This window comes from Dreissena polymorpha, chromosome 9 (genome assembly GCF_020536995.1).
Source record: "Dreissena polymorpha isolate Duluth1 chromosome 9, UMN_Dpol_1.0, whole genome shotgun sequence".
Classification (NCBI taxonomy): domain Eukaryota; kingdom Metazoa; phylum Mollusca; class Bivalvia; order Myida; family Dreissenidae; genus Dreissena; species Dreissena polymorpha.
The window spans coordinates 52165982-52191759 of NC_068363.1; the positions used below are offsets into that span (position 1 = coordinate 52165982).

General features: G+C 34.8%; 1 protein-coding gene across 6 annotated transcripts in view; it reads left to right on the top strand.

Annotated features, from left to right (window-relative positions):
• Window positions 1-6386: 6386 nt before the first annotated feature.
• LOC127844791 (WD repeat-containing protein 97-like) overlaps window positions 6387-25778 on the top strand; it is a 67028-nt gene continuing 47636 nt past the window's right edge. For 5 of the 6 annotated variants that reach the window (XM_052375268.1, XM_052375264.1, XM_052375270.1 and 2 more), the window contains exons 1-11: window positions 6387-6477; window positions 8656-8771; window positions 9756-9983; window positions 10850-11005; window positions 11531-11647; window positions 12457-12609; window positions 19199-19322; window positions 20271-20433; window positions 21679-21807; window positions 23425-23600; window positions 24484-24588. In XM_052375268.1, the coding sequence (XP_052231228.1) occupies window positions 8703-8771; window positions 9756-9983; window positions 10850-11005; window positions 11531-11647; window positions 12457-12609; window positions 19199-19322; window positions 20271-20433; window positions 21679-21807; window positions 23425-23600; window positions 24484-24588 (1420 nt within the window). In that variant the 5' untranslated portion in view covers window positions 6387-6477; window positions 8656-8702. Of the gene's footprint in view, window positions 6478-6596; window positions 6616-8655; window positions 8772-9755; window positions 9984-10849; window positions 11006-11530; window positions 11648-12456; window positions 12610-19198; window positions 19323-20270; window positions 20434-21678; window positions 21808-23424; window positions 23601-24483; window positions 24589-25778 lie in introns of those variants that run through there. The other variant, XM_052375265.1, reaches the window with a different exon arrangement.

A 25778-nucleotide genomic window follows, 5' to 3' on the forward strand; every position in this document is an offset into this window, starting at 1 on the left:
CTTCCCTCGTTTTTTTTCAATATCATAGACGTCGAAATGAAAAATATTAGTGAAAATTGTCCACAAATCTGTTGATAGTCTGGATGGCCGATGAGTTTAGGCCATAGCTCATTGAATGTAAAGGACGCTGGTTTTGATCAAGCTGGAGATTAAACAGACAAAATCTTTTTGAAGTCCTATTTATGATCATTGCTGGGCGAAAAGTGAGGTTGGGCGCTCTAAAACCGGTTTAAACCCCAAATGCTTTGCATTCACCGTTCCAGGGTAATGACCCCATCTTTATTCTTCTATATGTGTATGTTGTTTCGCATTGTGCTTTTTCGTACTGTTTTGGCAATTGGACCAACAAATTGTATAATAAGAATGCAATACTGCTTCAGCTGCTGGAGTTTCACTTATTCATATTGTTCTTATAGTGATAGAGCTCAATAGTTGTTTGGTTCATCTCATAGCGTTAATACGCAGCTTAATGAAATAGAACTGCAGCTAAATCGAGTGTTTGTTCTTTCGAATTTATTAACTTTTTGTATGTCATGTCGTATACTCGAGTATTAAATGAGGGTGTCCATGAGCGAACTCCATTACACAATATTAGCACATGTACGGACCATTAACATATGACGAGAGTTTCTTGTGCAAATGTCGAGATAAGTTATGAATTAATCATTCCAAATATTTCACATATACTGAATTGCTAATAATACGAAATAAATTAATGTATCGCATGCAAAGCCGTAACCATTTAAATGAAAAATAATCACATCATAAAAGTGGATCTGAAAATAATATTGAAATGAAAAATTACTGATAATCATGAGTAGCGATTTTTGTGCTATCGACTGTATGCTGAACACCAGCCTCCGCGCAAAGATTTGACTGGAACCAGCATAGCTGATCAAATAAGAGATTTATGTGAGAACTCTGCGTGGAGATTGGCTGAACACATGACAGGTGTCCAACATGTTCAATTTCTACTCATTTGCACTCGTAAAAACGGAAATCCTGAGCCAACTATTACATTAACACATGTAAACAAACGCGATTTAATGCTGATTTTTTTTTAATAAAAACTTAATAGCAGCAGTTTGATATTCACTGAACTAACGGGAATATGTTCCTGTGTTCTAGAAGGTTGCAAAAAGTAAAGTATACATGTTCTTCTGTTATTGGTCCCCTTCGGCTAATTACACTCGATCAGTATCGACACACTTCAAACAAATGCACAAATCTCTGGAAAAAAATCCTTACAATTCTTTACTAATGTTTCAACCTTAATGCATTTATTCTTATGTGTTCCTTTTACATGTCCCATAAAACAGAAACTGTATCGGGTAACTAAATATAACATTCAATAAACTGTCGCACAACCAAAAAGACAAAACCATCATACTAGGCGAATACGCCCATTGACCTGACATTTTGACATTCTGACATTAATTGGCCCCATCAAACGGTAACGAAAGGCGTACCAGACAGATAGATCAAACAAGCACGTATTTTGCCTTCGCCATTGAACATGGTCTCACACAGTTACACGAACAACCAACATGGAACGATAACATCTAAGACTGTGTTGAGTGTCAGGTATTAGTGACCACGCCATGATAGTTACATAGATTAATATTATACCGCATGTGATCAAGCAACATCTTCAGGAAGAAAAATATATGAGTTTGGCTACCATATCGCAAGCTACTAAGGATCGATCTATCAGCCGCCATATTGGCATCTGACCCATTAATTACTACCTATTGAAAATCTATGGGAGACACTAAAGCCTGGAATTCACAACATAGCAGACAAACAGGTTTCTCCCCACATGTGTTAACATCAGAAATACCTATCTTCATTCAACGAAGACTTACACAGTGACAAGTGCGCAAAGCAAGGCTCCACGAGAGAGCTAAAATAACCAACAAATGGGACATTTACAAGCACTATCAAAACACTGGGAAAATTATTCAAGAAAGCTAGAAAAGAACATATAAACAACACCATCTAATATGGACGTGACGAAAATAGCACAAACCCTTGCTGGAGATAAGATACGTCACGCAGTCAGGACAACACAGACGTAGCACCTATTAAAAAGATGGGTCAACTTGTAAATAAAAGCAAAATAAAGGATCAAATACTAGTAGACCAATGCAGCTTAGTTTTCACTACAGAAGTTTAAAACACGCCCTCACCCAACCTGAGTAGATAGGAAATATCAATGTCGCCATTGCACACACCGGAGGATTGCGTAAAGAGACTTCTTTCTGGTTTGAACGTTTCCAAACATTGTTCTTACGAAATGTGCAACTGGACTAGCCCCAGCTACTAAAACTATCTGCGAGAAATCATTTGGCCGAGGGAAACTACCAACTGAATGGCGGAATGCAAACACCACTCCTGTCGTCAGAGAAAGGAGATGTTCATCTTGCAGAGAACTATAGACAAGTATCTCTAACATAGAAACTATAAGAATATATAATCTGGGAGCACATACTATACCATACAAAACATAACAATATAATTACTCCATTCAACCACGTATTCAGGTCTGACTATCCCAGCGAAACGCAATTAATAACAACCATTCATGATCTTTTGACTAACTGTGACAAGTGAAACTAAATAGCCATAGCCATCCTCGATTTCTCGAAGGCATTTGACACGAGAAACTTTAAAGTAAACTTGCCAATTTTGGTATCGATGGCCCACTGCTCAACTGTGTTAGATATTCCAGAAAATAACTGTACACATCATCATCTTGATGTACGTATTTAGATGAATCCGACGAGTTACATTAATCATTTCGCGGTAGAATAAACGAAATGTTCGCTCTAGTTGAAAGAAGAAATAATAATTATAACTTAAGATACTCAAATATATTGCAGATTCCATCTGTAAAGACAGAACACTATGGTAGGAGAAGTTTCAGGTATGCAGCCCCAGTCCTTTGGAACTCGCTGCCTGACGAATTCAGACAAGCAGGCTCCTTCAGCCAATTTAAAACCTTGATCTCAGGTTGGAATGGAAAGATATGTAACTGCTCAGGGTGCAATCAGACTTAGCTGTCCATATCTTCGTTCCAACTTATCAAGTAGCGAGTCTGCAGACTGGGACTGCTGACCTGACATATTCTCTAGTTATGCTTTCTTTTGCTTATTACTTTGCTTATTATTTTTCTTATTATTTTGCTTTGTCTTTTGTCACGTTCTGCTTATTTGGCTAGACTTGTCTCAGTTGCTGCATATATATATATATATATATATATATATATATATATATATATATATATATATATATATATATATATATATATATATATATATATATATATATATATATATATATATATATATACTATGTGCTTATAAGCCTCTTTGCCATGCATGCTTATTATATTTTTTTAATTGATTTAATAAATGCGTAGGCCTGTGGCCTAGATTAGCATAAATCTCTCAGTTTTATGTTTTATTTCTTGTCACTTCCTTTTGCCTGACATATGCTTTGCAAGATATGCCATATTGCCCTAAGTATTAATGCTTGTATTAACTATGTTTAAATTATTTTACTGTCTCGTTTAACAGCTGCTTTTAATATGTTATTATCTGATATGCGTTCCCTATTTAATTATTGATTTATTTATTTAAACTGTTTTTAATTTATTTGTAGGCGTATGGTCTTTATTAGCATAAATCTCTCAGTGTTTGTGTTTTATGTGTAGCTACTTCTCTTAGCTTGACAAATGCTTTGCCATTTATGCCATGTATGCCATTATGCACTTTTGTATTAATGCTTGTCTTAAGGTTCATGTAGAGGCTTCATTTTTAAAAATGTGGGACCCTAGCATTGAACTCAAATTTGACTAAAGGAAGAGTGCCACATTGAAAATGTATACATATATGCTTTAAAGGATGTTTTTCGTTTAAACTGCTACCAATTTTGTACATCAACGTATCATATCATCCACAAAATCAATCAAAATACAAAGCGATTTTAACACTAAAATATACATTATTTTCAAAAATCTGAATCATGTTTATTCCACGTATTTCGGCGGAAAATTATATAACTAGTGAATGATATCGACATTGACGAGGGCAAGTTACGCTTAAATAGTAAAAAAAGTTTACATATCTAGAAATATCAAAACTCGAACACATATGTCATTTCATCACCATGGGGGAAGCCATTTTTAAATTAATAAAATAGAAAGAATCATCCTAAAAACTCACTCATCGCCTAATTGACATTCCAAACGGTTGACGATGACAAATGCATTGGATTGTAATCTTTCCGTTGATGTTTGCAAACTGCACGATCTGACCTCATAAACACTCAAAAGAATAACTATGTAAGAAGCATTTCACCAATGTTAACAATTGTTGTCGAATCACATGTACTTATATTATTGCGCATAAAATAGTACGCTTACATACTGACAGAAAGATTGATACGTAACTCCGTTCAATGCATCACGGTATACTATTCTATTGATAGTATATAATAATACATCGCTTTAACAATCTAAAAATAGAAATAATCCTTTTAAACGGAGTTTTTAATAACGAAAGTGAAAACAACGGAAGTTGGATGGATATTCTGTGAGATGCACTTCGGCTCCAGAAAAACAATACAAATAAACTAAAAAAGACGTGTGGGGGACAATTTTTTCAGCTGGAAAATATTTGAAATAGGGTAAGTGATGATATCTCTACGTGATCATTTCTGTTATTTAGTGCGATCTCTTGCTGATTAATGTTAATAGTTGTTTTACTAGTTGCCACCCAACTGTCAAAAAAAGTATGTGTTTTCTCAGGTATGTGTATACACATACCCGGTTTTCTCACCACTGCACGTGGTTTCGACCGATTTGTTTTGCACGTTTTTCTACGGAGCACAGCGATGGCCACGCTTTCAAAATGGGTAGAAGGAATCGAAATATAAAATCAATCGGTTTGCCAATTTCTTTATATTCCTTTACAATTTAAATGTCGTCTGCAATCTATTTCAATTTGAGATGGTTTAAAATTTGCAATTTGGTTGAGAGGTAAATAACAAAATTGTTAAGCCTTTGAAATAGAATTGTGACTCTTATTATCCACCATACCTGGATTTTTAAAAAGTAGTTACGTTTTAGTTATTTTTAGAACTTTGTTAAGGAAATTTATCCAAAAAGGCAGTTGAATAAAGCTTATTTGTTGTTTTATGACAATAATTTTCTGTGAAATGTTGCTAACTTGACCTTTTATATGTATATAGCTTTGTATTTATTCAACTTAAGGTAGTGCATATCCTTCCTAACTTTAGATTGAGATTTTGTAAATTAGTGTAAAAATGTATTGGTTTTAAACCAAAATATTAATAAAGCACACATATATTGAATGGCAAAAATGTGGTTATGTTATTCTATCCGTCTTTAGCTTTAAAATGATATATAGTTTGACCATATTGTACCACATTGAATGAAGAAAAACCAAAGCGAAGTTTATATGAATTTTATCCCCCCCCCCCCATGAACCTACCTTACTGTCTCTCTTAACAGCTGCTTTTTAATATGTTATTATTATACATTTGTTAATTATGTCGGTTAAAAAGCTAAGTATAGCTTATGTTATATGTTATGTACTCTTGCCGACTTTAAATTAAATTTACTTGACTAGATTACTATTTAGGGACCTACATACACAAGATACAGTCCTTCACAGTCTTAAAGGGATCTTTTCACACTTTGGTAAATTGACAAAATTGAAAAAAGTTGTTTCAGATTCGCAAATTTTCGTTCTAGTTATGATATTTGTGAGGAAACAGTAATACTGAACATTTACCATGGTCTAATATAGCCATTATATGCATCTTTTGACGATTTTAAAACCTAAAAATTATAAAGCGTTGCAACGCGAAACGATTGAATAATTTGGAGAGTTCTGTTTTTGTCGTTAAATTTTGTGAAACTACGAAGATTGCTTATATAAGGTATAAAATACTTCATGTATATGTACTCGGCGGAATAGCTCAGTAGGCTAAATAATTTTTACTTCAGGACTCTGGCAGGACTCCAGGGGTCACTGGTTCGAAACCTGGTCCGGGCAATATTCTTTTCCTTTTTTTAATTTTATTCTTGATTTTTTACTGGAGCTTTAACGATCCAATGTTTACATTTATCGATATAAAGCATTTAATGACTAAGTTAAAAAATGCCAAAATCTGTGAAAAAACGTGTCATAATTATAATAATCAACTACTTTTTGATTTTTTACCTATATTTGATAGGAATGCTGCTTTATATTTAATGTGCAAATATTTAAAAATGCTAAAGTGTTTATTTATGTAATTTCACGTGAATATTGATATTATGTCTGTATTTATGTTCATTTTATTTTTTCTTTGGGTTACTTTGACGTCATTTCCTGGAGATTTTCAATATGGCGGAGTAAACAAAATTTTTACAGAAAAGAAGGATATTCAGAACCTTAAATATTTATGGTACCTGTTTATGTTTGAAGATTAAACCATAATGATTGATTGATACATACATTTAAGCAGCAATAATTTTCAAGAAGCACATTGTTAGTAATATTGGCGTTTGGCTTGGCGAGTCGCTAAATTTTATTTTAATTAAAAGTGAGTAGATAATATTAATAGTAAATACGATGTTAATTTCAACATTTTTCCCTCAATCCTGCGCCAAAATTTTAATAATCAATGTAATTTAAAGGCTTTAACAATCGTAACATGTTGCTCGAAATCAAATATTGTTCACTTCAATGAATATGTTTACGCCAATACTAGATGCAATCATCTTACTCCCAGTTACTAACCCTCCAGATCATTCTACTTATGTACTCATAAAACCTCAAACCACTCAATAACAACTTAAGCCAATACCAACTTGTTAACTCATATTTGTTGCAAAAAAATCCATCTAGTATATATAACATATAATCAAATACAGACTATTGAGGCTTGGCCAAAAGTTTACATGTCTTTTGTTCATTTATTATTTTTCTGCTGTACAGAAGCAAATTAAATCCAATTAACTAAAACTCTCAGTGCTCACGCTGCTGCCAGACATTGTCGCCAATGGCGATTATTTTATACAACTGGCTATTATTTGTTAAAATTGTCTAGAAAAAATGGCGATTATTTTATCCGCCTACATCAAAAAACAAATTGCCTCTAAATGCAGGAAAAATCAATAACGAGATTACCTGTGTACAACCTCGACCCAGTTTATTGTCATACACGCGTCAAAAACTTTTGCGACATTGTGGCCTAGAGCGTTTTTCCCAATCAGTGTCCGACAGCAGTGATACATTTCGGAAAAAACATTTTTAATCTCCCTGTGCTTTACCAATTATCGGTAACTGTTTGATTTTTGTTAATTTTGCGCCAATTATTAATTAATCAACATGAAATCGCCGCTTTATATTGTCGGCTGGTTTATTTTTCACGTCGTTTTTTCTGCAATAAAATAATGTTGAACATTGCTTGATGAAATAACTATTTATTCGTCATCAACTAATTATCCCCGTAAATACCGCTGTTTGTCGTCTGCTTTAACATAATGATTTTAATTTTTAACCAGGTAACCTGGTTTTCCCAATTCAATGGGACCCGGCATATGCCATGACCAGCTAATTTTAACGAAACACGTGTTTGGAATTACACTGAGGTGGTGTATTTTAACTCAGGCGCTGTGATGTTAATTGATGTAAACATGATCGGCATTGCGAAAGTGTTATTTTTGGAACAAATCATTAACAATTGATATTGGCCTGTGCCTACAATATTGCGGCCGATGATAAACGTCATATTAAGAGATAAAGTAGTTGAAACAATATGCACATTTTAGATTATGCATATTCATATTTTATATTATGCATATTACCGTTTTCGGATACTGTATTTTTTTCGTCGATTATGATTTATTTTCAAAATTCATAATAGCAAAAATAGAATGACAAATACACATGCGTTGATACGGAAGGTGTGGTTTATAATATTTCGAGTTGTATTCACCAAAAATTGCAATTGGAAAAACCAAAAAAAATAGTATAATTAGTAAGGGCTCTGGGTGGGTTGGGGCCTCTGCCCTTAATTCTTATGTGTATGTAACTGTAGCTGAGATCTGGTTTGTTAAGTCACACCCACAACATTGATTGTATTCTTTATTGTAAAGCCATGATAATATTTTATAAGAAAATGACATACTGATATTATGCTTGTTTTTAAGTATATATATATATATATATATATATATATATATATATATATATATATATATATATATATATATATATATATATATATATATTATAACTTAAATCCAATAGATATACATTTAATAAAACATAGATAAAATGAAATTCATTGTTTTTTCTTTCTTTTTGCCATAAGTACCGTTTTGCGGAAAAGGTCCGCATATGTTTTGGCTATTATTTTTATTAGGAAAAAAATTATGGCTATTATTTTCTGAAGGTCAGAGTGAGCACTGAATCTTATTTCTTTTGTTTTGTTGGTACTACTCAACTTTGCAATGAAGGATCTCATGATACTGCTTCTTTGTCATATTATGACATTGCATTTGGTTAGATGTGTCTCTCTGTGCATTATTTGATTTGTGTATCTTTAATAACAATTCTGTTGTTTTTTTTATTCCAGAAATGTAACTGAACCATTAAATTGGCACACAACCTTTAGCAGCAAAAATGACAGCCATTGCTAGTCTTTTGAGCAATGCTAAGCACACTGCTATAGATGAGGTGGAAGCAGAGGAGGTAGATAAATAACATTAATACTGTCAGGGTTGTAATATGTTACTGGCAAGTTTATTTCAAACATCTTTTTGCCCCAAATGGTGAAAGGTTTAGAAATATTTAATTTATTTGTTTGTATCTATATAAACAAACATTACAAAATGAACTGTAATATAGCAAGCAATTATACTAAATAAAGTTTTATTCTGTTATTTGAAGCAATTTATTAAAACAATTCACAACTCTGATAATCAGTTCTGATTATTGGCAGACATCATGTCACTGCCATCAATAATGGTTTTGCCCTGGGATTTATGTTTTCCCTTATTGAAGGCCCATATGTGAAGTATTACCTATTTATCATGTCGCCGTGTGGTGAAAAGTGTGCAGCCAGTTCCGACGAACCCACGGGCAAGTTCTATGGAGAACTGTAACTGCCACGGCCCCACGTTGGGTGCCATTGTTGCCGGATGGTGAAAAGTGTGCAGCCAGTCCGGGACTCAAACCCGGGACACCTCGCTTACAGGGCGAGAGCTCTCCCGACTGAGCTTACCGGGCTGCCACACATCTTTCCACCAATCCTGCTTAAGTTCGGTACCGTGACAATCATAGCACAATGTTCTTCTACCACATTTTTTCAAATCATTTCTCTTCTGTCTAAACTTAGACTTGCCCTGGGTTTGTCATGGAACATAAATTGTTACCACCAGGAGAGAAGGAATCTTTTCTTATATGGCTGAAGTGAAACCTTGTGAACACTCTAAAAGTCATATGTTTTGCCTAATCAGCATGAAAATTGCATTTGTTCTTATCATATATTGGCTATTTTTTTTAATTGATTATTATCAATTTTCTTGATCTTTTTATGATATACATGTAATATTAAAATATGTAAATAGCATATGACCAGATGTATAAAAATGGATTAAAGAAATAATTTAATTTAATTCTATCTTTTGGTCAGGCTTTGTAATATTTGTTGCATGAAATAAAATCTTATTTCAGGAACCTTTGAGCAAGCAGTTGGAGATTTTGATGGAAAGACGTCGTCAGGAAGAAGTCAGAAAGGCGCGCTATCATTGGTCCCTTCTTCGCAACTCCATCAAGAACACAATCACTGCCGTCAAGGAAGCTGACACCAAAAATGTTCTTATTTCTCACGGAATTCACCATCAGAGAAAGATAAACCATTCTACAGAACTGAAACAAGTTTTGTTTATTAAAGAACTAGATGTATGTTGTTTTATGTTTATTTCTTATTATGTTCTTTTAATCAAATAGCTAAATCAGCATTCAAATAGCTAAATCAGCAATCAAATACAAAGCAGCTTCTAAGTTTATATGATATGTATGTGTTTGCCAATCACAGCTGATAGAGCAGTCTTTACGGTTAGTATAAACCCGACAGTCCAGGACTAGTGAAATGGTATTCGGGCTATTAGAAATAAAAAATTTATATAGTCGGGCTATTGGATTTCTTGACTGTTTCAAATAAAGCATCATTATTCGGGCTAATGGTTTAAATATATTACCGTGAAGACTGGATAGAGGTGGTTAAAGAAATCTGGAACACATGTTATTGCATGTATTTATATATCAAATAGTGTTGTGCATAAAGCCTTATATTATTGAGGAGGTAAAATCTACATTTCCTACATAATATAAAGTTTTCAGTCTTTAAAATGTATACTTTTTCTGTAAAACCTGTTATTGAAAATGGCTTGAATGGCAAAAAAACATTTAGACCAGCTTGTTTTCTAAACATTTCAATCCATACGACAGGAAAGATATTAACATGATCACGTCATTTTAGGTTTACCAATTTTTTGTTTGGATCAGCATCTTTAAAAAAAATGCCTGTCTTGATAATTGGCACCTTTTAGCTAGTTTTGAAAAGATTGAAATAAATACATATATTTCTAAAAACACATTCAAATGGGATGAATAATTATTATCCCCTGGCTAAAGATGGAGGGATGTAGAATTGGCATATCCCATCCATCCATCCGTCTGTCACACAAAATTTATTTGGCAGGGAATATCAATGCAACAAATTAGCTTGTTATTGGTAAAGTCACACAAATTATTGATTTTCATAGGAGTACCTGACGACAGATGGCCAGTGTGTGCGACTGTTTATGTCCGATGGGAGGAAGAAGAAGACCTATGCCCTAGAGGAACCCATGGACCATGTATCCTACTGCCCTGCCTTCAGGCAGTTTGTTGGCTGGATCACTGGTGAAGATGAGCTCTTTGTAAGAATGAGCCTCGTTCTTTAGAAAACTGTGCTTAATGCATGTGCGTAAAGTGTCGTCCACGCAGGCTTTCCAGGAATGACCCTTTCTGCTTGCATCAATGTTTCTCATTTAAAGGAAGTTTCTTCTAAACAAATATCCAATGAAGGCGTAATCTGGGACAACACTTTATGCCCATGCATTAGGCCCATAGTATTAGTTAATTTTGTTTTACATAAATTATGCATACTACCTTTGGCTATAAATGCAATAAAATGAATTAATTCTTGAAGCACATTTTAATTGCTTAGGTATTACACGCTAGGCAAATACTTTTATGATTGTATTCAAAATTCATACAGACTTTGTTTCTGAAAAAGCTCTGCAAATGATAATAATTGCCAGTCATGTTACTGTTAACATTATATATTGTCCCTCAATAGACCACCATGAGAGTCTTCTTACTATGTGATTATGTCAGTGTTTAGCCTTTGTGTAATGAAACTGTATAGAGCACTTTATTCTCATGTTGCTTTCTGTTTGCAGTTGATGACCAATGAGTTTGACATAATCTCGCAGTCTCGAGCCCCCAGCACGATAGTTCTGGCAGAGTATAACTGGCACACCCACGAATATATCACAGTTGGGCCTGGATACTTCACAGTAAGAACTTTGACTTGCCAACATCTGCAAAACCCATCTTTAGACAAAGGTGTTAGCGAAGAAATTATTTGAAATGTGTTAATTCAGTTAGGTTTTATTACATTTCAGCTGCATGGGTTTTAATGTTTTTTTTATTAAAAACTGCTTGGTGAGCTTACCATGTAAAAGTTCTGTCTAGACAGACAACATGTACACCATTTCCGATTGTTTATGTACAGGAAAACTTTTTTCATTTAGTTGAACTGTTAAAGTGTTGTACTGTCACAAATCTAAAAAATCCAAACAAGCAAAATATTTAATGCTGTAAGTAAGTATTATTTTGTAACCACCCTAACTTTGATGAACTTATTTGGAAAGTAAGTGTGTTGTAAAGAGAGAAAAAAAGAAGAAAAAGGCATACAACAGAAAGGAATGTGACAACAAGAAACAGGATGTTGTTTGTATATTTGACTTTGCCACACTTCCTGAAATGAGTCTTGCTCTGTGAAATGGTGTTTATTTATTGTGTGTAAAATGTCTCGTGCATCAATTTCCTCCAAGACTAGCCTGTGCAGACTATACATGCTTATCCGGGATGACACATTTAACTTTTATGGTACTTTTCCGATTGTTTGAAGTATTTTCTTAGCAAAAATCATGTAAACACAGAAAGGGTCGATCTTGATTAGCCTGTGCAAAATGCACAGGCTAATCTGGGCAGAAACTTTACACACATGGATTAAACCCCATTTTCACAGAGCAAGGCTCATATGTACTATTGATTGAACAAGAAATACAAAACAAATCTCTAACATGATTACATGTTTCAGACATGGGCGTTCAGATACGGTGCTCGCCACTTGATTCCACGCAAGATGAATCGCACCGACTTTAGGGAACACAACATGTTCTCACACATGGTCTTAGAAGGAACTGCAAGTCGTTCACAGAAAATATTCCTGTCTGTGCAGACATCTGTGGTGGTAAGTATAGCCAAACTTTCATTAGGGTTACATGTGATTAGTATGGGTCAAAATGGAATTATCGTGAAAGTACCTCTTCTCGCACCTCGCCTCTTCTCGAACCTTTCATTTGTTTACATTTTATGCGCATGCGCCCACGCGAACAACGTCATCGTTTTGTGGGTACCTACGTATTGTTTACGACGACTTGCGCGTAGCTGTCAATCTCCGAAAATGCGTCACAAACAGGTAAAATAAGTGTATTAAACGTAAAATACGTAAAAATCATTGCTTTTCTTAATGCTTTTTTACCTATAATATGATTTTCATGTAAAAACTTATAAAACATGGTCTAACTTTCGATCTCAACTATGCTTGACAAAAAACACTTTTCGTCTGCGGCAACAAGTCACTTGACCATGTTCAAATCATGTGACAAAGCTATTTTTAAATGAAGTAAAATATTGCATGTCACTTATTGTTGCAACTTAAAACATATGTTTCTGATTGTGTTTTTGTAACTTTGTATTTAATATTTGTCCAACAATTTTCAGAAATTCCCAATGAAAAAAGTTAAAAAACATAAGGGGTACTCTCCATCAGCACTCACAAATGCTTACAAACTTGTAAAAGAAACTGGGATCCCTATTAAAACTGCTGCTAGACAGTATGGAGTGCCACATAACACCCTTCGCGATAGGGTAAAATGCCGCATGGATCCAGAAACCACGATGACAGGTTCTGGTCCACTATTTACATTGGAAGAGGAGGCAAAGTTAGTAGCACATATTAAACTGATGGCTGATTTGGGGTACGGTTTTACCATAACAGAAGTGGTCTCAAAAGCAAGTGACTATGCAGTCTTTCTTAAGAAGAAAACACGGGACAAACCATTGACCGTGAAATGGTTTAAGGGCTTGCGCAGCAGGTGGCCGGAGCTCAGAGTCATAAAACCAAGGGGGTTAGCTAAATGTAGGGCAGAAACTACCAATGAACAAGCTGTTGAAAGCTATTTCACAAATTTAGAAAATGTGCTGAAAAGTAAAAACCTTATTGACAAACCTGAGTGTATATATAACATAGATGAAAAAGGGTTTCAAACTGAACATGCCCCACCATACATAGTAAGTGGTAATGCATCAGCTCCCGCAATCACTTCTTCCAGACAGCAACAACCACAGTCATTGGTGGCGGTAACGCAATTGGGACACAGATTCCTCCCTTCTTTGTTTTCAAGGGTGCGAGAATTAATGAAACATTAATGCAAGGTGCTTCTTCAGGATCAGATGCAATTATGTCAAAGACAGGCTGGTCTAATTCAAGCATTTATCTGGAATATTTACAATCCCACTTCATCAAGTACATTCAAAGATCTGATCCTAATCAGCAAATTATCATCATATTTGACGGCAACAAATCTCACATCAATGTCCCTGTGTTGGAATGGGCAAAGAAAAACAACATAATTTTGTTTGTCCTTCCAGCACATACATCTCACGTGCTTCAACCCCTTGATGTAGCCTGCTATGGACCTCTGCAGAAAATATATAATTATGCATGTCAAAAATTTATCAGAGAACATCCATCTTCAAAAATCACAAGATACAATATTGCAGAATTAGCATCCAATGCATATATGACAGCATTATCCGTGAATAACCTGAGGGCTGCCTTTGAAAAGACTGGCATATTTCCATTCAATAGAACTGTGATATGTGCTGACATTTTTAAGCCATCAATTCCTTATGTTGTTCCTCAAGAAAACACCGTGGCTTCTGACACTCAGCCATGCATTGACAATTACTTTACAACTGCTGAAAACATAATTGAAATGAAGAAAGCACACCATACACTAAAAAAGACTTTAAGAAATAATGTGTCTGGTAAGGAAATAACCAGTGATTGCATAAATCAAGAAATATTATCACAGCCTTTACCACGTTCCAAAGATACACCAGTCTTTCCTATCAACAAAAGAAAACAAACAAAAACAAATGAAACAAATGTCAATCAAAGTAATGCCACCCTCCCAGAACCTCTTCCTGGACCTTCGCACATTGGCATCTGTGATACTGATAGTCAGTCTTCTGAAGATGATGTTTCTGAAGAAGACAAATGTTATGTGTGTAAACTTTTTCAACCCAAGGAAATGAAAAACTGTGTTTCCCTTGTGTTTACAAAATGGGCACAATGTGATCACCAAAACTGTGGACATTGGACACACTTGATTTATTGCTGCAAACAGAAAGTTGTTGGGCGGAATGATGTCTTCGAATGCCCATGTCATAAAAGTGAAGAGTAAAAATACTAAAATTGAAATAAAAACATATATTTGTTCTAAAAAACATTGTTATAAATCAAGTTTTAATGTTATTTTCTATTTTCATAAAAAAACTGAACAAAATCTGCTTAGAATTGTGAATTTAAATAGTAAACAATGAAGGGTTCGAAAGGAGGTACGATTGTTTTGGCGGCCATGACAGTTTTACATGATATGGTGGTGCTGAAAACTTAACGCAAATCTGTTAACAAAAGAGGATTTACATAACAATTTAAGTTGTCAGGTATGTAGAAACAATTTATTTATCACATAAAACTCTTACAAATACGTTTCACTATTTCCAATTTTGTTTTTGACATGTCAAAGATTAAGAGGTTCGAAAGATGGTTCGTCCATGATAATCTTGTAAAACTGTCAATTTAAGGATTTTTTCAAGGAATCATTACAGTTTTATTAGCTCGGCTGTTTTCAGAGAAAACCTAAGGTATTGTCATAGCCAGCTCGTTGTCAGCTGTCCGCCGTCTGCCTGCGTCGTGCTAAAGCTTTGATATTATGCTCTAAAATCAAAGTGATTCCACCTACAACTTTTAAACTTCATATGTAGATGCTCCTTGATATGTTCTACATGCCACACCCATTTTTGGGTCACTAGGTCAACAGTCAAGGTCACTGTGACCTCTAAAAAAACAGCAACAAAACTGACAAGCTTTCATTTATTCAAAAATGCACCCACAGCGTAAGCACCTGTTATGCGGTGCTCTTGTTTCAAAATATGGGCTCTTACTCTCTGAAGCAATGAGGGAAAGATTGAATTTAGTTTGATAACTTTTTTTGTTTTTTTAAGCTCACCTGAGCACAACGTGCTCATGGTGAGCTTTTGTGATGGCGTTTTGTCCGTCATGCGTCGTCCGTCGTCAACATTTTGCCTTGTGAACACTCCAGAGGCCACTTTATTGTCTGATCTTCATGAAACTTGGTCAGAAGATTTGTCCTATTGATACCTCGACTGAGTTCGAAACTGGGTCATGCTGGTTTAAAAACTAGGTCAAAAAAAGAAAAACCTTGTGAACACTGTAGAAGTCACATTTGATGCCCAATCTTCATGTAACTTTGTCAAAATGTTTGTCTAAATGATATGTTGGTTGAGTTCAAAAATGGTTCCAGTCCATTGAAAAACATGGCCGCCAGGGGAGGGGCAGTATTTTTTATATGGCTAGTGAGAAACCTTGTGAACTCTCACAAGTCACAATTATTGCCCAATCATCATGAAACTTGGTCAAAACATTGGTTTCATTGATATCTCGGACGAGTTCGAAAATGGTCCAGATCGGGGAAAAAAACATGGCCATCAGGGGGCGGGGCAGTTTTCTCTATATGTATATAGTGAAAACATGTGAACACTAGAAGTTACATTTTTGGTCCAATCTTCATGAAATTTGGTCAGAACATGTGTTTTCTGGATATGACGGTTTAGTTCGAAAATGGTTCGGATTGGTAAAAAAACATGGCCGCCAGAGAGGGGGTAATTTATATAGTATAAAAAGCTTGTGAACACTCAAGAAGTTTAATTATTTGCCTAATCATCATAAACATCGATTTTATAGATATCTCAGACGAGTTCGAAAATGGTCATGATGGGTGGAAAAACATGGCCGCCAGGGGGTGGGGCAATTTTTTCTAGATGTATACAGTGAAAGCATGTGAACAGTCTATAAGACACATTTTTTGCCCAATCTTCATGAAATTTGGTCAGAACATTTGTTTCCTGTGTAGTAAAGTTTGGTTTTATTATGTCATTATTATGTAACTGTATTATGTAATTTTTCATAACACAGAATTTTCATAATTAACATAACTGCTTTAGTCATTAGTTCTTATCACAGGTGGTTAGCGTGTGGCTATGATATTAATTAGTGAAAACATCATTTTGAATGATAAATAATCATATTACATTGTATAACGAAAAATTAACTTTTCTGAAAAACAAATTCACTATCAAATATATATATAACAAGATATACAACTCAAAATCACCCCAAACGGGGTGCATTGCTTTGAACAGCCATATCTTCATCAATTGTGCAGCGATTTTCACGATCTCGGTCTTCTTCTGGAAATGTATATGTCTTGCAATATTTTTACAAATGCTGGGTCAACTTTTAAGAAATAACACGATACACAACTCGCATGACCCAGTTGACAATGATCATGCAGTCTTTATAAATGAAATCTCCAGTTGTAAAGACACACCTCCGCATTGGACCAATGAAATCACTCGTGTGTTTGAAATGTCAGTTAGTTGAAATGTATGTAAACAAAGGTTTCAAACGGCGCTGGACAGTTAGTCTTGATGCATAATGTAACGACAAGAACGTTAATAATGTTTTTTCATACGTTTTATTGAATTATAGTATCGAGGTACATGAACTTTGTAGGGAAGATGCCCTTTACTCGGTGAAGATTTCAGTCTTAAAGACTGGATGATCATTGTTAACTGGGTCCTGCGAGTTTTGTATCGTGTTATTTCTTAAAAGTTGACCCAGCATTTGTAAAAATATTGCAAGACATATACAGTTCCAGAAAGGAAATTCATTTCTGCGTTGAATAAGACCAAGATCGTGAAAATCGCTGCACAATTGATGAAGATATGGCTGTTCAAAGCGATGCACCCTGTTTTGGGGTGATTTTGAGTTGCATACCTTGTTATATATATATTTGATAGTGATTTTTTTTTCATAAAAGTTAATTTTTCGTTATAATATGATTATTTATCATTCAAAATGATGTTTTCACTAATTAATATCATATCCACAAGCGAACCACCTGTGGTTCTTATGATAAGCCTATCAACTAAGAGATAGCTGAAAGAAAGACAACATGTACATAATTTTGCATTACTTATCTCCCTTGTTTAACCTGATTCAGTAATCTATTTTTAGTTCTGCTCTGGAATTTGGGAAGATATTGATCATTGAAAAATAAACTTTTCTGAGAAAAATAGACTCTTCTGCCAGTGCTCTCAGAACTGTATAAAATAAGCTGTTTTGGCTGATTTAATCACCTCTTGATGCTTTCTTGAAAAGGTAACAGCTCTTGAAAAAGGTTGGAATTTTGAAATAATTAAACTTTAAATCATTGTAACACCAGCATCAAGACATTTTGGCATTATTTTCTAAATTATTCTTATTATTTAGATTATTTTTATTTGGTATTTTCTAAATAAGAAAGACTCTATTTTATTTCAATAACTTAAGTAAATTCTTCTTATTTTTACATTGGATTCACGGAAGTTTCCTAATCTCCATAAATTGTGTTCTTTAGATTAAGTTAGACCTATTTTCTGAACTAGATTTTTGAAGCAACTTCTAGACTTACAGTAACTAATATTTATATCAGTTTTTTTTACAGATTGTGAACTTCTTTTTACATTCATTAAGGTATTTGCTGTATTTTGATCATTTTTGTAACGATTCTTAGATTCTTTAGACTTGGCTTGTACCTGTTCTTAATTCTCTGTCATTTTTCTTCATTTTCCGAGTTCTTGGAATAAAAGTTAGTTATTTTCGTTAAAGCTGCTTTGGTTTTCACTTATAGATTAATTCTTTGAGTGTATTCAGGCATATCTGACTGGACGCCTTTACTTAATTAAATTACAATCAGTCAGTGGTGTCATCCTGACCAGAAATAAGCGTCGAATAAATATTTCCGCATTACACAAGTGCCCACAAAGTTACATAACTCGTAACCGTCCCGTGACCGGTTCACTTGCGTAAGTGAACAAGACCGCACAACCACACCTGGATATGACAGTTGAGTTCGAAAATGGTTTGGTTCGGTAAAAAAACATGGCCGCCAGGGGGGGGTCTTTTTCCTTATACTTATATAGTAAAAAAGCTTGTGAACACTCTAGAAGTCACATTGTTTGCCTAATCATCATGACATTTTGTCAAAACATTAGTTATGTGGATGTCTCAGACGAGTTTGAAAATGGTTGTGATAAGTGACAAAGCATGGCCGCCAGGGAGTGGGACAGTTTTCTTTATATGTATATAGTGAAAACATGTGAACAGTCTAGAAGACACATTTTTTGCCCAATCTTCATGAAAGTTGGACATATCTTGGAAGAGTTCAAAAATGGTTCAGGTCTGTTAAAAAAACATGGCCACCAGGGGGCCATTTGCTGTTCATTCTACATGAAACTTGGTTAGAACATTTGTTCCATTGATATCTTGGGCTGCAAAGAACAGGTCATTTCTTTTTATCTCGGGTGAGCAACTTTGGGCCTTTCAGGCCCCCTTGTTAAGGAACATTTTCATATCTTATTTTCAGGTGTACAATGTATTTGAAGGCAAACTGTTGTCATACAAGAAAAATCTTCATGAGCGAGACATTACAGCCTTAACCTTCTTCAACCCTCTGAAGTACCTTGTGACCGGTGCCTTGGATGGAACAAGTATGGCAAATGTTTTCACACACTTTTCCTGAGTTAGCTGATATAAACTGCAATCCTCAAATTTGAGTCCAGTGCTTTGAGCTTGACGACTCATAATTTAGAGTATTAAATTACACGTAATAGCTTAATTAAACTTGTTTATTATTTGTTGTGCATATTTCAATCGTTGAAATGGTTCCAAATCATGATTATGACCATCATGATCTCACAAAAATGATAAATAGTTCTACTAAAATTATTATGAGTCATACACTATATCTTTGGCCTTTTTGACCTTTGGCCTAATGGTCTCATGCTGGAGTTGTAGAAAAATGAATTAAGATGACCCCTTTTGTATACCATTGTTTTCACTAGATGTTTTTGGTTGGCACATGTTGAAGGCATTATTGTAAATTGTGCAGGCATTTTCAGGTGAATTATGATTTTTATTGTACTAAACTTCCTAGCCACTCAAACTTATTCAGCTTAATAGCAGATATATGAGCCACATTATGCGAAAATGGGTCTTATGCCGTATGCCCCCAGTGCAGATCCAAACCTGTCTTCACATCCACATAGTCCAGTAATGGGCTTCTCTTCTTATAAGACCACAAAACCTTTCATGACTTTACAGCAGACAGGGTAGTTCCTGGTCTGGCGCTACGATGGTCTCATATGGCTAGAGACCCATTTTGGATGATGCGTGTCATCTAGTAGATATCTTTACCAGTCTTATAGCCTGACTGGTCTTCTTTTTTCTGGACCTTATCAAGTTTTGTATGAACCTGAGTGTTTAGCATAGATTAGGTGGTATTTCAGATGTAGGTCAGAATTTGATACAAAAGAAGAAAAGAGAATCATGTGTTGATGACCAGAATGTACTATCATTCTTGCAAGTATGCTTAGACTTATTCTAGCTATCCATGGATAGAGTATATTAACATTTATTAACTACTTTGTTAACTCCAGTTAAGATCTGGGACCACAAATGGCACGTGCAGATGGTGTTTGTGGGTCACACAAATAAGATCACCTCGCTGGACATCTACCCACATGGCTCCGCAATAATCTCTGCCAGTACTGACTGCACAATTCGTGTCTGGAACCTTGACACATGTGATGAGGTGGACAGGTGAGATAGATCACTTTAATTTTCTGTCAAGCAGAATTGCTCTGGGAAAATGGGGCTTAAGTCATGTGCAATATATGTCGTCCCAGATTAGCCTGTGTAGTCTGCACAGGCTAATTAGGGAGGACTCTTTCTGCTTAAACTGGATTTTCACTCAGAAGAGACTTCATTTAAATAAAAAATTGCACTGAAGCAGAAAATGTCGTCACTGGTTAGCCTGTGAAGTCTGCACAGGCTTACTCTAGGACAACACTTTATGCAAATGCATTAAACTCCATATTGCAAGGAAGGCTCATGTTATTCTCTCTTCTTGTATCTATTGCAAACCAATTCTCTCTTCTTGTATCTATTGCAGACCAATTCTCTCTTCTTGTATCTATTGCAGACCAATTCTCTCCTTTGTGACTTAACTCTTTACCACTTAGACACCGGTACATATTTTAACCCATTTGAAGTCCCTTAGAAAGTTAAATTTAAATAAAGACCTTTCTTACTAGATTCAAGTTTTAAAGGCTTTATTTCCAACCCTTAGATACTGATGAGCAGAAACAGCATACTCGCAGGCTGTTCTGGTTTTATGCTGTTTGCACATAGCCATTTCCACTTTGCTCCTGAGAGGAAAAGGGTTAACTAAAAAGAAATTAATAGTCTGATTTTTGTGCCTGACAATAACTTGGACAAGATTAAATGTGGGTGACATTTATTGAAAAACTAGGTCACCAGGTCAATCTTTAAAAATGTATACACCACTTTAACTGATGTGAGCAATTTAGGACCATCATAGCACTCTTGTTTTATACCAGTACTTGTGATTAACAGCTGCTAATTATTCAGTGCAATTAGTGAAATACAACAAGTTGTGTGTATCAAATAGAAATTGAAAGTTACCTTGTGTCAGTCTCACCTTTCTTCTTTATCTGTTCCTGATATTTGTTATTCACATAACAACACAACAATCCAACAGGAATTCATTCTAAGGAATATACCGGTATCTTAATATTTGTTGACTGTTTGCTGGTTATATTGAACATACTATTTGTCATTTGTAAATAGTTGCTATAGGAATATCAAAATTGAATGTCGTGAAATATGAATGAAACAAGTTGTTTCCTAAACACAGAGGAAAATACTTCTTAAACGAGTACGCATGCATGTCATGCATCTTTTAATCTACATAATTATCTGCAACAATCAGGCCTTGATTAATAATAGACATGCTTTTTAATTATTTATTTGTGATATTTTCAGAGCGACATTGCAGACTCCAGTTGAGGGCCTATGTACCACATTGGACTATGATACGTTCTACACATTCTCAGGGCAAACAGTGGACCTGTGGCAGATACAGCACCTGTTCCACATTCATACCTCTGTGGGGTAATGACATATGAGCCGCCCATCATGTGAACATGTGTATGATGCCCTGTTTGATATTAAGTCAAGCACGGATATGTATGCAGATAATATTTGGAGCTGCACTGTTCAGATATATCATAAATCTAAGATGATATCTGGAGTTGCACTGTTCAGATATATCATAAATCCCAGATGATATCTGGAGCTGCACTGTTCAGATATATCATAAATCCCAGATGATATCTGGAGCTGCACTGTTCAGATATATCATAAATCCCAGATGATATCTGGAGCTGCACTGTTCAGATCTATCATAAATCCCAGATGATATCTGGAGCTGCACTGTTCAGATCTATCATAAATCCAAGATGATTTCTGGAGCTGCACTGTTCAGATATATCATAAATCCCAGATGATATCTGGAGCTGCACTGTTCAGATATATCATAAATCCCAGATGATATCTGGAGCTGCACTGTTCAGATATATCATAAATCCCAGATGATATCTGGAGCTGCACTGTTCAGATATATCATAAATCCCAGATGATATCTGGAGCTGCACTGTTCAGATATATCATAAATCCCAGATGATATCTGGAGCTGCACTGTTCAGATATATCATTAGGGCCATTGTCACATAACACTGGTCATTTAGCGATTCACAATTTTTAATTGTAATGTGCAGAATATTAAATAACAAAGTTGCATTCCCACTTCTTTTGGACAACTATAGCATGAGTGGTATTCATTTTTTACTGATATGTCCTTTTGTTTGTTATTGCAAAACATATTTCATTTGTTTCAATTACATTATATGTGTTTTGGTATTGGCTTCCTGATACATTATTATCAAATATAGCACAGACATTTAAGTCATTTAATTACAGTCCCGCTCTTAGAAAAATATATATTACATTTGGATTGTGTTGTTTTCATCTGATTCTGTATTGTCGTATTCCAGTTAAAATGTTACCAAGAGACAACTGCTGTTTCGAAATTTAACTCATGCTCCTTAATAACCACTGAAAACAAATATGATTTCACTTTCTTCAACAAATTCAAAACTGTGGTGAATATAATAGTGATGTGATAATAGATATAAATAACTTCTTTTAAACATATCATTTGTTTTATTGCCTGCTTTACCCAATTTGTGCATTTTTTAATCTTGTTCCTTCATTTTCCAGTCAGCATGTTCACACAACACATCCCAACTTCATCCCATTCTCCCTAATAACCAGTCTAAATAAATGCAACATCCCATTCTCCCTAATAACCAGTCTAAATAAATGCAACATCCCATTCTCCCTAATAACCAGTCTAAATAAATGCAACATTCTTATACAATTGAGCAGCGCTCTTGGAAATCTGGACTTAATGCATTTGCGCTTAAATTGTCCCAGGATAGCCTGTGTAGTCTGCACCGATTACAAAGGACAACACTTTCCACTTTAATGATGGAATTGTTTGGTAAAGGAAGTCTCTTCTTACAAAAAATCCAGTCTAGGCAGAAAGTGTCATCCCTATTAGCCTGTGTGGACTGCACAGGCTAATTTAGGACAACACTTTATGCATCAATATAAAGCTCAATTTTTTCAGAGCAAGGATCAATATCTCCCATCTCCTCTTTTTTGCAGTCAACGAGTGATCAAGATCCAGCAGACGACTCATCCCAACTTTACGCCGCGATCCATCGTGATGAGCCGGGACAGCAGCGTGAGACTCGTGTCCCCAGTGTCTGGGGACGTCCTCACCACGCTCCTCCTGAACCCAAACAGAGGCCTCATAGATGTGGCGTACGCTATAGAATCTGGTCAGTTTTTGTTACTTTAAACCTATTTATTGTCCCCTACCGGTGAAACCGGAGGGGACTTATGATTTGCACTCTGTGTGTCAGTCTGTCAGTCCGTCACAATTTTCTGGATCCTGCGATAACTTAAAAAGTTCTTCATATTTTTTCATGACACTTTAAATATGGACAGATGGCAATATGGAGATTATGCACGTCAATTCATTTTGTTCCTACGTCAACAATTGTGGTTGCTATGGCAACAAATGTAAAAAAATAAAAAATCTGACAATGGTGGAGTTTCACAGGTAGGGGGCAATATCTTGTTTAAGCTCAATTGCCTTGAAATCCTAAGGCTTATTGAAACGCTCTTGTGTCTGTTTCTTGGGTAGAACCAGTACTTGGTGTTTTTTGGGGAGATATAAAGAATGCTCCCACAATGGGGATGGAAACCACAGTGTGTCGCTAGGATGACACCATTTCCACAACAACTGCACTGAAACCTCATGTGTGTTGTTCTGTGTAATGGAAGGCTGTGAATCAGTATTCCCTATGGTTGGTGTTTGATTCTTTATGATGGTTTCATACCATTTATCCTTAATATATCAAAAACAGTGTAAAGTTAAAATATCGGATTTTGATGTAGTGTCAAGTACTAAAACATCTGTGATTAATATTGATTTTTATCAGGTGAATGACTCATGCACAGCAAACTTGAAATTTTCATCTACAACCATTATTTTAGAAACAGATTTTACAATTTAAAAAGTATTTTTAAATATGACATGGCCTTCAAACTGACACAATGAACAGAAATTTAAACAAACCTTTAAGGCTGTATGATGATAAACACACATTTTCTGTTTGATTATAAAGTTATCAATGAAGGCATGTTTATTTACTTTAGAGACGATGTTCTGTGTTTTATCCAATGGGGCCATATTGAAAGTACGGACAGACACAAATCCATGTCGCGTTGTGGACACATGGCATTGTGAGGATCAAGAGAAAGGTGAATAAAATCACTCTATTTTCATTAATTTTGTTTTGTAACAGCAACCTAATCTTTATCGATACCCATGTTTTCCAAAGTAAGCATTAAATTTATCTAACATAATGTCATCTTCGGAATCGTGTTTTTACATCATCAATAACATCTGTTCCCTTGTATTCTTCAATCGAATAGTGATAATAATCTGTCGTCACTAAAATTGATACAAATGAAAAGCATACAATATTATATTTATTTGATTCATTATTTCTGTAAGACACTTAGAGATATTATTTTGATCATTTGCATAATACTGTTGTGATACAATAAAAAATGATTCTTTTGAAATAAATTTATTTTACCTTATATTTTCAGGTACAAATGTTTCAATACTCATGAAAAAGTAAAATTGAAAGAAACGATGCTTAAAGAATCCCACCTTAAAATTTCAAACATATATTGAAGTTATTTGCTTTGCATTTCATTTTTCATGTTTATTTCTATGTTTAACAATAGAGCTTAGATTGATCAATTGTGTCTTGTTCTGAGAAAACTGGGCTTAATGCTTGTGCATAAAGTGCCATCCCAGATTAGCCTGTGCAGTCCACACAGGCTAATTAGGGACAACACTTTCCGCTTGAATGGTATTTTTAGTTTCAAGGAGGTCCCTCCTTACCGAAAATCAAGTTTAGGCGGAAAGTGTCGTCCCTGATTAGCCTGTGCAGACTGCACAGGCTAATCTGGGACGACATTTTACGCACATGTATTATGCCCAGTTTTATCAGAACAAGACACAATTAAAAAAACAGAAATAATACTTTTCTATTTAATCCATAATTAAATGTTACTTGATTAATGCTATAATATATTTATAGTAATACAAAATTATTTTAATTTTATAATGTTGATACATGTAAATATATTTGCAAACATGACCATTTGACAATTCTGTTATCAATAAAAAGTATACATTAAGTGGATTGTAGTACAAAGGTTAAGTTCTATCATTTTTGGGTGACTTCTATGGGTATTATATTACTTCAAATTAATTGACACGGCAGCATTAAAATGAATCTTTATAGCCAAGTGTTGACCATTCTGATATTAATAGAAATGTTGTTAAGTATTGACATTTGTAATACAAAGATGAGTCTGAAAATCATTTTCATTACTTTGTAAAAACATAGCGTGGGATTTCTTTAAGTCATTGT